The sequence below is a fragment of the Macaca thibetana genome, chromosome 2 (genome assembly GCF_024542745.1).
Source record: "Macaca thibetana thibetana isolate TM-01 chromosome 2, ASM2454274v1, whole genome shotgun sequence".
Lineage (NCBI taxonomy): Eukaryota > Metazoa > Chordata > Mammalia > Primates > Cercopithecidae > Macaca > Macaca thibetana.
Genome location: NC_065579.1, coordinates 166,637,603 through 166,651,643, shown reverse-complemented (window position 1 = coordinate 166,651,643; position 14,041 = coordinate 166,637,603). Strand labels below are relative to the sequence as shown.

Below are 14,041 nucleotides of genomic sequence, written 5' to 3'. Positions count from 1 at the left end.
AGTCCCAGCTACTCGGGAGGCTGAGGCAGGAGAATGGCGGGAACCCGGGAGGCGGAGCTTGCAGTGAGCCGAGATCGCGCCACTGCACTCCAGCCTGGGCGACAGAGCGAGACTCCGCCTCAAAAAAAAAAAAAAAAAAAAGAAATAACTACATTTATGCATTTGTAGAAGCTTATCGTTAAAGTCATACTAAATATTATCAACCTCATTACTAATTTTTACTCATGGATAGTAAGGTTAAGAATATATTGAATTGCTATTAGAATTTAGTAATTTATTGATTGTTTATTGATAAAACAGAAGACAGAATCAGCTCATGGTTATTGGCTATGCAACTAATCTATGCATTTCTTTTTCTTTTCTTTTTTTAGTACACTTTCATCTTAATTGAAACTTTAGCATGAGGTTGGCAGTTTTCAAAGTCTTCTTTTGTCAGACTTATTCAGCTCAATAGGTCTCTTGACACTGGTTCAAAGAGATGGTGTATAAAAGCACATTATCCTTGATATCAAGTCTAGAGTTTAAGACTGCTCAGAATATCTTAATTTACTCTAGAACTCAGTATGAGCCCTCATTGATAAATTTTTTTCTTAAACTTTAAGCCACCTGGTCTTTCCTTGATCATTTGAATTGTCTTCGACCAGACTTTCTTCACCACTGTCATCCTTCCTGGTGTTTGCCCAACTGTTTTACAGTTTTGTACAGGGGGAACATTTTTTATTTTTTATTTTTTTTTAGAGTCAGAGTCTCACTCTGTCGTCCAGGCTAGAGTGCAGTGGCATGATCATAGCTCATTGTAACCTGGAACTCCTGGGCTCAAGGGATCCTCTCGTCTCAGCCTCCTGATGACTAGGACTGCAGGCGCATGCCACCATGCCCAGCTAATTTTGTTGTTGTTGTTGTTGTTTTAAACAGGGTCTCACTACGTTGCCTAGGCTGTTCTTGAATTACTGATCTCAGGCGATCTTCCCGCTTCAGCCTGTCAGAGTACTGGATTACAGGGCATGAGTCACCACGCTCAGCCTGCACTCTTTTTTTTCAGAAGCAGTTATAAGCGTATTAAGATTGGTCCCAACTTTGAAAGCAGAATGGCTTAAGAGATGATCCTTGAACCTTTAAACATCTAATGAAACCTCTAAAATTTCACAGGAAATTTTGGATATGTTAGCATGTGTACACTTTTGTGGCTTTTAACAGCATTTCTAAGATCCAGAGAGATCCCTGATCCTATTGCTTTTATATAAAAGGTCTCTATCTCCAGGAGCTCCTATGTATTTATTAATTGAAATCCTTATCTTAATATTAATTTATAATAACATCCCCCCCCTTTTTTTTTTAGAACTTATGAGATACTTTTTCACAAAATTGGATAGATTATAACACTGGTTCTATTTTGTTCACTGCCTGATTTAATTCTTAAAGGAATATATTGTATTTAGGTATAACCTACAATATTTATGTATTTTCCCTTATATACATTGTTTATTTTTTTCTAACTTTTATAAAGGATTGGTAGGGATGAAAAGTAATGTCTGAAATAAGTTGTACTGAGTTTATAATTCCTAAGACTTAAGGAAGATTTCTCTGGGTTCATTTTTGGATTCTGTCATACTTGCACATGGCGGTCACTTGAAATGACAAGATTCATGGTTTGACCAAGAAAAGTTCTAAAATGTTATCCTTGAATGTCTTCAGAACACTTGGTTAGATCTTACAATGGATAAAATGGTTTATTTCTACCTAGTTTGTTAAATTGGATTTGGTTGATATTTGTTGTTCTTACTGATATTTATTCTAAAAATGCTTATCTGATTAAAAAGCACAGTAGAATGAAATTTTCCTGATGGCTTCAGCAGTGGATACAATTAATTACTCAGTCAGTCCCTCTACTAATTTTTTTTTTATTTTTATTTTGAGACGGGGTCTTGCTATGTTACCAGGCTGGTCTTGAACTCCTGGGCTCAAGTGATCCACCTAGCCTCCCAAAGTGCTGGGATTACAGACGTGAGCCACACTGTGCCCAGCCTCCTGATTCTTTCTCATTCCTAAACATCACTTTTATACTGTATAACTATGTGGCCCTGTTGTTTTTCTAACCAGTTTAACTAAAATAAAAAAGCAGTTTTTGTAATTAAAGAGTTTTGATGAAGGTGGATTTACTGCTTAGTAAGTAACCTTTGATGGAGTTGTTGGTGAACAGTTACTTGAAGGAAAGACTTGTGGGATTGGGAATGGGCTGAAGTTATAATGCCCAGGCTTTCTGCTCCTGTGACCCACTTTTATCCTGTTTTATAGCTGAATAAAAGGATTTTTCACTTTGGAACCAAAATTACTAACTCACCTTGCTCCCAAAATGTCCTTGAAAAGTATTTCCACATGTTCCTCTGAGCAAAGTCAAAGGAAGCTGCCATAATTACCAACTGGAAACAAAAGGTCCCCTAGTTGAATCAAGTATAGGGTGGCAGACTCTATTCATTGTCACCCACTGACGTGTGTGTGTGCGTGTGTGTGTGTGCATGTGTGTGTGTGCATGTGCGTGTGTGCGTGCATGTGTGTACGTGTGTGCGTCCACGTGTGTGCGTGTGTGTGCGTGCGCACACGTGCGGGCGTGTGTGTGTGCACGTGTGTGTGCATGAGTGCGTGTGCGCGCCTGCGTGCGTGTTTGTGTGTGCACGTGTGTGTGCGCGTGTGTGTGCGTGTTCGTGTTGGGTGGGAGGATGCAGGAGCTATGAAAGAAGAAAATACTTTTCATATTTAGTAAACCATTTATTGAGTTCTGGTGCCATGCTAGGTAACATCTTTTATGGCTTATTTTTTTTCACCATAATCCTCTAAAATGCAGATTATTTTCATCATCATCAATTTACAGTGGTGAAAAGTAAGTCTCAAAAAGTTTAGCTGAGCTGGCCAAGGTCATGTGGGTAAGTAAGTAGCAGAGCTGAGATTCAGTCTCCCAGATACCCTGACCCGCATCCATATGCTTCACCAACACTGCATCACAGCTGCCTCTAACTAGAGAAGAGCTTGGAGGAAGTGGTGTTGGGAAGAGAGTGAGGGAGTGGCTTTACTTGCAGCCTCCAGCTTTTAATAATACACATTTTTTTCCTTTTTTTTTAAGTAAAGAAATTTATTTCAACAGGTCTTCTTAACTGCTATTTGATATATACCTGGTACCCTTACCAAAGACATAGCAAATGAGCCATACTCAGTCTTTGTTCTTTATAATCATCTGTTTTTAGAAACATGGCCTTTGTCTTCTCTTATCAATTATAATGCTCTTCTAAAGGGATTGAGGGTAATGACTCATTTTTAAATCTTTATCAGTGTCTACAGTTGAAAATATATGGCAGAATCTTATGGTCTGATGTGGAAAAATGTCATCGTGCATTAAGAATTGCTCGTTTCCTTTCAGATATCTTCAAGTACGTCCCACCCTGATGCTTCTACAAAGCAGTGTCAAACATCCGCCTTGTTTCAGTTTGCAGAGGTATGGCCTTTTTAAAATGCTTTTTGGGCTAAGAAAACTTGTTGAGCTCAGGAATACTGGAATGGAGTTTTTATAATGTATAGTGAACTTTAGGCATGCCTGTTGTCATTATTAACATAATGTACATAACAGAATATTTATTGCTTTTTCTGCTGCCTTTGATGTAATCATAGTCAAATCAGCTCCAGATTTTACACCCATTTTATAAGGATTCATCAAAGAGTTCATTCAGAATACCAGTAATGTGTTTATTTCATTTTATCTTGTTTTTAATTTATTTTAAAAGCTTGGAAAAACTGCTGTCAACACGAAGGCCAGAAGGTTTCGATTTATTAAATTTTTCCAATAGTGAAATTGATGCTATAATTCATGAATAACACTCTCACAGTGATTGCAGTGGTGAATACGACCTGTTAAATCAGGTTAAATTAGCTTTCAATGTGATGTAGCTTCAGCCAGTATTTTTATTAGTGTGTAATCCCAGGCTTAGATCAGGTCAGCTTTTGTAAGATCTCAGATTTCTTTGGTTTGTCAGCCGAAGAGAGCACACACCAGAGAGCAACTTTTTTGGTTGGTATGCTGCAGAGACAAATCTGATATTCTTGATTTTGCCACAAAAGCCCTGGCCTCAACCGTATGTTCATTTCTAATGAGCACTATGTGGCAAATAATAAAACGTATATAGTTTATGAAAATAAGATACTATCTGCTTTAGGTCTTTTCTTCTTTTCGTTTTTATCCCAACTAAAAAATGCATATCATAAACCAAGCAATTTTTTATAGGGTTGAGAGAAAATGACAAGCAGGACTGCGCTGTTTAATATTGATGTATTGAATCACTTTGATTCATTTGAATAAAGAGTACTGCATAAATGGAATGTAAAATGATATCCTTTTGGCAGAAGAAAACCTACCATCTTACTTTGAAAATGAGAAAAAATTACTTTTGGCTCTTACAAAAAAAAAAAGAAAAAAAGCTGTTTCCTCTTGGGACAACGTGTGTCAACTGCTATGACTTTATACCATCGGTTGGCCTGCTTATGTATTAGGCTTCCCTGCCATAGTATTTGTTTAGCTGCTGAGGGCTATTGTATAAAACTGTTAACAAAAATATATAATGTTATTTCATAAAGAAAAATTTGCTTAATTAATCTGAATAAATTAAGATTTTGTTCCAATTTTCCATTATAATAAGGAAGCTGTTATTTTCACTGTCTAGGTGAAATAGTTTTGTTAATAATACTTTCTTGCTTTCTTCCAGTTATTGATGCCCATTAATTCTTCAGAGTTAAAAAGGAATTTTGCCATATTGACTAAATTTATTTTTAATGTTGATGTCTGAGCCAGTTCTATCCAACTTTTCAGAAACGTTTTTTTCAAAGCAGAATTGATTTGCCATGTATTCTGTTTGATTAAATTCTGTACTGCATAGCAGGAATATTAGAAAGGTAGTGGCTCATCTTTGCCACATCTGATATTTACATATGCATTGACTACCAAGAGTATCCAGCTCAACTTAAAATACCAGTATGGAATAATGGAATATCTCAGCTCATGCTGGTTCTAACTCTTATCACCGCTCAGCCTATGATTCAGTGTATGATTTTTTTTTTTTTTTTTTTTTTTTTTTGAGACGGAGTTTCGCCCTTGTTACCCAGGCTAGAGTGCAGTGGTACCATCTCGGCTCCGTGCAACCTTCACCTCCCAGGTTCAAGCGATTCTCCTGCCTCAGCCTCCTGAGTAGCTGGGATTACAGGTGTCCACCACCACGCCCGGCTAATTTTTACATTTTTAGTTGAGACGGGGTTTCGCCATGTTGGTCAGGCTGGTCACGAACTCCTGACATCAGGTGATCTGCCCTCCTTAGCCTCCCAAAGTGCTGGGATTGCAGGTGAGAGCCACCATGCCTGGCCATGATTGTTATTTTAGCAACACCATCATCACACTTGTTAGCTCCTGAAGCGCTGGGGACAGCTCTAAGGGACCAGTTTGGTGGTGTAATAGCCACCATCCTGTGATTCTGCAGGATGAGATCCCATGCCTTTCATAAACTAATTTGTCCTTGCTGCTCAGTACACTAATTCTTGAATGAGATTTGGTCATTGCCTCTTAATTATACTAAGTTTTTTTTTCTAGAGAAGAAAAGAACTTCTTACTCAGAGGAGAGAGTCATGCAGGGTGGCATTTCCAGAGGTTGCCCCTTTGCTCTACAGCACTCATCTCCTGAGGACTCTTGGGGTTTTTAGCTATAAAGTGTATGCAGGATTCGAGGAGCCTTTTAAAAAATTATTAATTTGTATACTTAATTAGGAGTTGTTTCAAAATATAGGAAGGCATATATGACAGAAAGACCAAAATAAAATGGATGATGTAAAAATATACATGTTCTGTTTTGCCCTAGAATGAGATGCAGTCCCCACAAGTATATAACTTTTCCTGGTTATATTTTGCAACCATTGGTAATAGCCCTAGTTCCTCAGCAAATTAAATTATTGTATCTTTGGCTGTTTAGCTGTAAATGTTATGTGTCTTTATACAAGAGTAGTTCATGGTTCTCAAAGGATACATAACCTCTCTCTTCACTTTCCTCCTCTAACCCAACAGTACCCTAACTTTCAATCTTTAACATCTTACAATCTGACCACATTGTCAGACCAATACTGGGCTGGTTTTATTTAAGGCTAAATAAGAGCTAACTAGATGAACTAATAAAAATATCTACTAAAATCTGCTATGAGCATGTGTATTGCAATAGAAATAGAATAGGCTGTAATTACTCACTGCGATATCCCTAAAGCTCTTAGAATTATTTCGTAAAACACCATCACCTTTGAGAAAACCCAAAGACTCTTGAAATTCTTGTTTTAATTAGTCAAAAGCAAACGTTCTCAAACTTTATAATACATCAGAGTCACCTAGAAGGCTGTTTACACACAGATTGCTGGGCCACACCGCCAAAGCTTCTGACTAATTAAATCCGGTGCTGGGCCTGAGAATTTGTATTTCCAACAAGTTTCCTATTAGAGAACCACAGTTTGAGACCACGGCTCTGTAGTTATGTGTTTTTTTAAAAAACCCAAATTATTAAATCATTATTGGTAAGGCACTTATTAATATCTCTGGGACTTCACGGTGGAAGGGTCAAGAGAGGAAGGGATTGATGTATAATAGAAAATTACTGAGTGGAGCACTTTATAGCCCTTCTCTTTTCAGAGGGATTCCTTGTCCTATTATGTACACTTAAAGAGAAGTGGGTGTTTATATAAGCTAGGAAACAATTTATCTTTTAAAAATATTTAGCTTTGTAATATCATTTTAAGATCAGGCATGCAAAATTCTCAGAAACTATTTCTGTTCATTTTATTTACAAACGCTTATAACGCTGGGAAGAAGTTAACTAGATTTTCTCTTGGAAATGGGTTATTTATCGTGTGAAATGTTTATTTGAGAAACATACTTTTAACAGTAAACCCTGGTAATTTCTTTAAGTGGAAATGTTTTGTTTTGTTTTGTTTTTTTCATTGAGTTCTGATCTCTTCCTTGCAAGATGAGAAAGATATTTTTCCTTCTTAACCAAATCTGATCATTGAAAAACTCATTGAAATTAATCTATATGGAACCGTGAAACTGAATAAACATATTTGTTTGTAGGTACCTCATAAATGTTTACATTTAAGAGGAGAAAAATCAGGATTTTGAAAGAAATACAGAACGCAGAGACAGTTTCTCACTCCCCACCCCCAGTTTCAGCCTGTCTCCCATTCCAAGGTGACAGCCATATTTCATCCAGATTCAGCCTGGCCCATCCAAAGTGCCATCTACTCTGTGTTTCTAGGCTCCGATTCATTAAGTTGGTCAGAATGAGTTTCCTAACTGCATCTTCTGTTTACAGGTAGTGACACATCAGTCACTTTTTAGATCTGGTTTACCAAAGACTAATGACCAAATATAATGTCAGAAAGGAACTGTTGTCTTTAATTATTTAACAGGCTTAAAAGCCATGACCAATCCACATATTCTCTGATCTGCTCTGTGGCTGACTCTTACACCTAGAGGATATCTTTGCATTGAAAAATTATATTTACTTTAAAGACACAGAGCTAATCTGGGTGATTTAGATAGATTTGGACTTTAAAACTTCCCTTCAAAGATATTTACTTTGCCTATATAAATATAACTATAATGTCACCAAAATTAAAATATTGTCACCATTGTATATAAGCAGTAGGTATAAATTTAATCCATTTATTTTCATGAGGGAATGCTCAGTTTGTTACACAATATTACAGTCAATTAAAAACACCATATACTTACACTGTGGCTCACGCCTGTAATCGCAGCACTTTGGGAGGCCGAGGCAGGCAGATCACGAGGTCAGAAGATCGAGACCATCCTGGTGAGCACGGTGAAACCCTGTCTCTACTAAAAATACAAAAAACATTAGCCAGGCATGGTGGCGGGCGCCTGTAGTCCCAGCTACTGGGGAGGCTGAGGCAGGAGAATGGCGTGAACCCGGGAGGCGGAGCTTGCAGTGAGCCGAGATGACACCACTGCACTCCAGCCTGGTGACAGAGTGAGACTCCATCTCAAAAAAAAAAAAAAAAATACTTACACTGTAACTAATCAGTGGATGTATTATGTGTTTTATTGGAAGCACTAATGTTTCTTTTTAGATAAGGAAGATAAGGAAAGGAACACCTTATTTGCTCTTTGACTCACTTATTCTTTTAACAATTATCAGTCATCTTCTCCCAAACTACAATATTTACAATACCTTTATAATTGCAAAAGACTTCCACCATTACCTAATATGATTCTGGTCTTTACCACCTGTTTGTTCACCCACCTCAGACAGCCATAAAATTAGCAATTTAACATCCAGGGTGATCATTTTTCTTAGCACTTTAGCTGTACTTCATGTACTATCACATCCACCCTGTAGCTAGCCTTTATGGATGAATATTGTTTATCCGAACATCACATAATACAGTGAAATTAACTTATTGGCAAGCCCTATCCAATTTGAGGAAAATAAGAAGCACGCCCATGAACATCCTATGCAGTCTGGCCCACTAGTGCCCTCTACCTACCAACCTAGCAAACACATACCGCCCTCCAGACTGACCAGTCATTGGAAAACAGATGTTAACTATATTGTTCCTATCTGAAAGGATGTATATGTCTCTTAGGCAGAACAGCATGGGCAGGAGTAAACAGTGATATAACATATCATTGTTGTACTAGCTGTGCTTGAAATTGAAGCCATCAGCATAGATGAGAGAGGGCCCTAAGACAAAATACTAAGGAAAAACATTGAAGGGATTGTTATGGAAAGAAGAGCCAGCAAAGAAGAACCACGAGGAGTGGCCTGAGACATACGAGGAAAGCAAGGACCCTGCGGTAATGGAAGGGCAGGAAGGGGTTTTCCTAAAGAAAGACTAGCACTGTCAAATGCTGCAAAGAAATTAAGATAAGGACCAAGCCATGGAAATTAACATATGCTCTGTTTTCCACACTTCCTTCCCTCAAATTAAGTTTTTGATTTAACTTTTAGAAATCATACCACTGTGTAATGCCATAAAAATGTTACTGTTAGGAGATTCTGGAAATGTCGGACTACTAAAATATGTTGAACCTCCCCCCACACATGCCCTTTTGGGAATCAGGCTTCCAGCAACCTTGAGCATTTAAAATGCTTCCCTGTACCTGCAAGCAGGTGAAAATCCTCCCAGAGGCAATAAGGAAAACGGTTCTTACTAAACCGAAGGGGACCATTCTCAAGCCTCCTCTCTGACAGCTGTGCTTTAACTCTAAGGGCAGGTAGTGCATCCATGCAGTCAGTCGTTCATGAGCCTCTCAGTGTGCCATGCACTGCATTGGGCACAGGATATGTGGGAGTGACATACACAGGGAACGAAAACCTGCAGTGAGGTTTCAAAAGCAACAGCAGAGGGAGCCGGTGGAAGAAGCAGAAAAACAGCATGGGTGTGAAGTGCAGCGCTACCCAGCTTGTGGTCCTTCAATAATTCTTGAGCGTGTCATGGGATTATGCGACAAATTTAATGCTCTCCAAATTACTAAATTTAATAACTATCTGCAGACACTGCTACTTTTAATTCTCTTCCACTTCAGTGTGTAACTAATTTTTGGGATTGTACTAAAAAGGTGTTTATGTTTAAGTGTTAAAGATAAATCATTATTAGTAATAATTGGGCCATTTATTTAGAGCATAATATCTCTTCAGCACTGCCCTACACTAGCATCCAACCTAATCTTAACAGCATGATTCCGGGCAGGTATTACTGTTCGTATTTTGAAGGTAAGGTAAATGAGGCTCAAAATCTTATTTGCTTAAGTCCACACAGCAGCAAGTAATGAAAGCTTGACTGTCTGGCACAAAGGCCATATTCTTTGCGTTGATTCAAGGCACTGGCATTTATGTTCAGTCCTTCATTCCCTGAAGCACTGAGAGCCAGTGGTATTAATGTGTTTGTTTTCTCTTAGTCTCCTGATAAGGTGAGTAATTGAATTCAACATGTCTAGAAAAGGCAGAAGTAGCATTTATCAGTGAAAATTCGGCAAGAAGAAAATATTCCAAACTTCAGAAAGATTGAGCCCCATAAATTCATCTTCTAAAGAAAAAGTAAATGATAGAGATGAATAGAAAAACGCTCTGTAAAAACTGATAGTGCCTAGGAGGAACTTCCTTAAGCTAGGCCCTTTTCAGTGGCCTAGGTAGGCCATTATTAAATACATGCTTCTACAAAGACCTGTTATTCAGCAAGTATTCTAGGGAAAATCTCCTCTAGCACAAAGCACCCAGTGTCTCTGGGAGCTAGCAACTTCATAGAATCACCTGTGGGATCTGTGGTCACCTTTAAGGATATAGTCATAGGCAGGATTACCTACTAAATGGAAATGAGAAATAGCTTTGTTTTTAACTGAGAAAGAATTCAGAATCACAAAGAATCTAAAAGCTTAGACCATAGCTATCTACTCTTAACAATGACAGAACTTCTCCAGGTAAAGATGCTTTTTAAATGTCTTTAAGAATGTATGTCCTTCTCAGCTCCTATCGAGGCTAGAAATTGAAAATGAAGTTTTTATTAAAAAAATGAGAGAAGGCAGTGCTGTTCATTTTTATCAATGCCCAGCCACTATTTAGCCAAATGTACAGAAAATTATGTAGTCAATGTTAATGTCGTACATATGTTATATACTGCAATACAGCATAAGCCATTAACTGTACAACTCAGATTTGTGATCTTGATTATCAGTCTTTGCATGTACATTAGAGCATACTCTGAAAGCCAGGGTCAGTGTTTTATATAAAACTCTTAGGTTCCTAAGCTGCTGTCATATGGCCTTGCACATATATGTTGGATTCTAAACAAAATTTGTTGACTGACTTGATGCTGTCTTTCCACAGAGATCCCAAATATATTCCTCAAAAAAAAAATTGTTTGGTAAATGCAAAATAACTCTAAATCTCTTTTATATTTGACTAGTTGTTAAGTTAGTACTTAAATAGAAATTGAAATACATTTCTCACTTTAAGGTTATAGAGTTAAATTTAAAGCCTGGAATATCTAAGGCAATATTCTTACTATTAAACAGCCATACCTACTTTTGTTATTATTTTTGAGGTCATTTACTGAAAATGGTTCTCAAAATGATCATCCCAGATGTGACGTGTTTTGTTATTTGGTACACGAGAGCAATGATACTCTCAAAAACTAAGAAAAATTCCTGAATGTGTATGAATGAGAAGCAAAGATTCTGGTATCAGAACTAATATTCTCTATGTGGATTGTCTTTAATATAGATTTCTTCAAACACTTCGCAGTTGGGTGGTGCTGAGCCTGTAAAACGCTGTGGAAAGTCTGCACTCTTTCAACTGGCAGAGGCAAGTTCCTAAGAATATATAGAGATAAGATCTGCAGAGGTGGAAATCGCAAAATATTCTAATAGTGTTTCCTAAACTGCACCATCTCTCCTGTGACCATAAAACGAGTTACATCTAATTTTCAACAATGAGAGGGTTAACCTTTAATTTAGGAAAACTGAATTTTGCCACTAAGAGTCATTAAGCATTGGGAACGGTTACCTGGCGATATTGCAAAATTTTTTTCACAGGTAATATTTTAAAATAAGGTTACTTCGATTGGCTATGTAAGTCCAGCCTGAACACAAAAGAATAGCTGTGGTTATTTTCCCCTTTTCTGATTCCCATAAACCATCTATAAATCTCCAGAATGCGCTGCTTTTACATCAGATGGTTGATGTTTGAATTTTTGTTTTCCTGGTGAAGAATTAATATGACATGTTCTAAAATCTGATTTTATAAGATGAATCAGTTGTACATTTGATGTGACATGTGTGTAAAATGCTACTCTTCCATTGGCAAAGTAGAAAACGTGCTTTCATAAAGCTGGTGAGGAACAGAGCCCTTATTGGTGGGGGATGGATTGGGGAGGAAGACGCCAGAAGCACCTGTTGCTAGAGTGGGCGAGGCAGTGGCTTTCTCTGCCAGCCTGTGACTGCCCTAACCCAAGAAACATACAGAAGAAATGTTTTCAGCACCTGGACATTCTAGTAGCAGTTTTCTCTGTTGGTAAGATAAATTAGGAGGTAGAAAGTGGATGACCAAAAATCTCATACTAAACTTTTTTTTCTTTTCTCTCATTTTTCTGGTTTCCTTTCAATGAGCTCCCTTTGAGTTCTTTTGTAAATTTTTTGTAGTTTATTTAACTTAATGGAATAACCAATCATATTCTAAAATTTCTAAATTTTATGGTAATTTGTATCATAAAAACTTATGCATTTAAAATATATAATATCTTTAAATTCAGTTTTTAAAGATTACCAGGTCCAAATTAGAAATATAAAAATACAGAGTCCTTAAAAAGTAAAATTAATAAACAATGGAACAAACTAACCCATTGTTGTCTGACAGTACATTGACATGCTTCCTGTGTAGGACAAATTCAGACCACAATAGAGTGCTACAAGTGACTGGGAAACTCTAAGGAAAACTAATGAAGACAGCAGGGAATAGTTCTAAAAAGAACTGCATGAGTCAGTGCAAAGTACTACTCCAGATACAGCTGAAACAGTGAAGATCTGACAAGAGAGTTCCTTTGGAGTTAGAGTTGTAAACAAATCCTAGTAAACAGACAGACTGTGAGGTCATGCATTTGTCTAGTAACTCTAAGACTGTATAGATTGTCAAGATAATTTATTTGAACGAAGTGATTATTTTTCTTGAATAATATGGGTATATGACCCTCTGCTTGTGCTGGTTATATAATTGCGTGTGTATGTATGTGGGCATACATATATACAAAAATACGTATGATTTCTTAAATATTAAACAATACTAAAATGTAAAACCAACTTTCAATATGTGATATTTATCTTTAAACAGTTTTTTTTGTTAAAAATGTGTGAACCTTTGGGGTACTTTGCTGCATGGGGGGCTGGTAAAGAGTGGATTCATCTTCTCGTTTTCTTTCTTTGGCATAGCAGTCATAAAAAAAGGATTCCTTATTAAATCAGAACTCATTAAAAAGAACACTTTTCTAATTTGTAGGGATGCGTCCCAAATATGAAACAGATGCTATGGTTTAACAGATGTTTGAATGTTGGTATCATAATTTAACGGGGTAAAATGACTGAAATAAGCCTATTCCAATTATAGCAAATCAGCTTACACTAAGACTGAGTTTCTTATGACATTTGAGCAAAAATATATACTTTTAATAAAACAGAATCCCTAAAAAATAAGAAAACTTTCTTGCATTGTTATTTGCACTGAATCACTGTGATGTCTTAATACTAATACAGTGTATTTTAGAATAACATTCTAAAGCCTTCCAGTTTCTAATTAAACTTAAATATATGCACAATGGTTAAGCAGCATCTCCAAATAATCACCAGTAGATTTATGCTTTCTTAATTTTTTTATTCCATGTGTATTTGATGTCCATTTTTCATTCACAAAATATAACATTTAATTATTTCTGATGCATTTTAAGATAAATAAATATAAGAAGATATTGAAGATTTTTCCTATTGCCTAGAATTGGTGATGGTGTCTGCAATTTGAAGACACAACCTTAAATTCAGACATTCTAAAGGGAAAGCCACCAAGAAACTACTTCTAGTTTGGGCCACACCCATCTCAGGATTTCTAAAGAGATAGCCCTAATACAACTATTATCTAACACTCCAGGAGTTCCTCCTCTTATCCCCACTCCAATCTCAAGTCATCCTTTGGTAGAGGGTTATCATAGGCTATCCACACATCTGGAATATTTTGCCTTTTCTCTGTGTCCCAGGGAGGAAAGGAGAGAAGTAATTCTCATTCTTTATCTATGTCCCATGTCAAGGGAAGTGAAGGCAGCTCCAAGAGAAGCACTGTTAAAGATTGAGGGAGGTACATGCAAAAGATGTCTTCTTCTTCTTTGGCAAGAAACAAGAAATATTTTAAACATCAATTTATTGCTGGATCCTTTACCTATCTGACCAGGCAAAAAAGAAAACTGAAGGAAG

General features: G+C 37.0%; 1 protein-coding gene across 16 annotated transcripts in view; it reads left to right on the top strand.

Moving 5' to 3' along the window:
* BBX (BBX high mobility group box domain containing) overlaps positions 1 to 14,041 on the top strand; it is a 273,907-nt gene that overhangs the window by 206,722 nt on the left and 53,144 nt on the right. For all 16 annotated transcript variants that reach the window (XM_050781996.1, XM_050781993.1, XM_050781992.1 and 13 more), the window contains 2 exons: positions 3,413 to 3,487; positions 11,313 to 11,393. In XM_050781996.1, the coding sequence (XP_050637953.1) occupies positions 3,413 to 3,487; positions 11,313 to 11,393 (156 nt within the window). The remainder of the gene's footprint in view (positions 1 to 3,412; positions 3,488 to 11,312; positions 11,394 to 14,041) is intronic.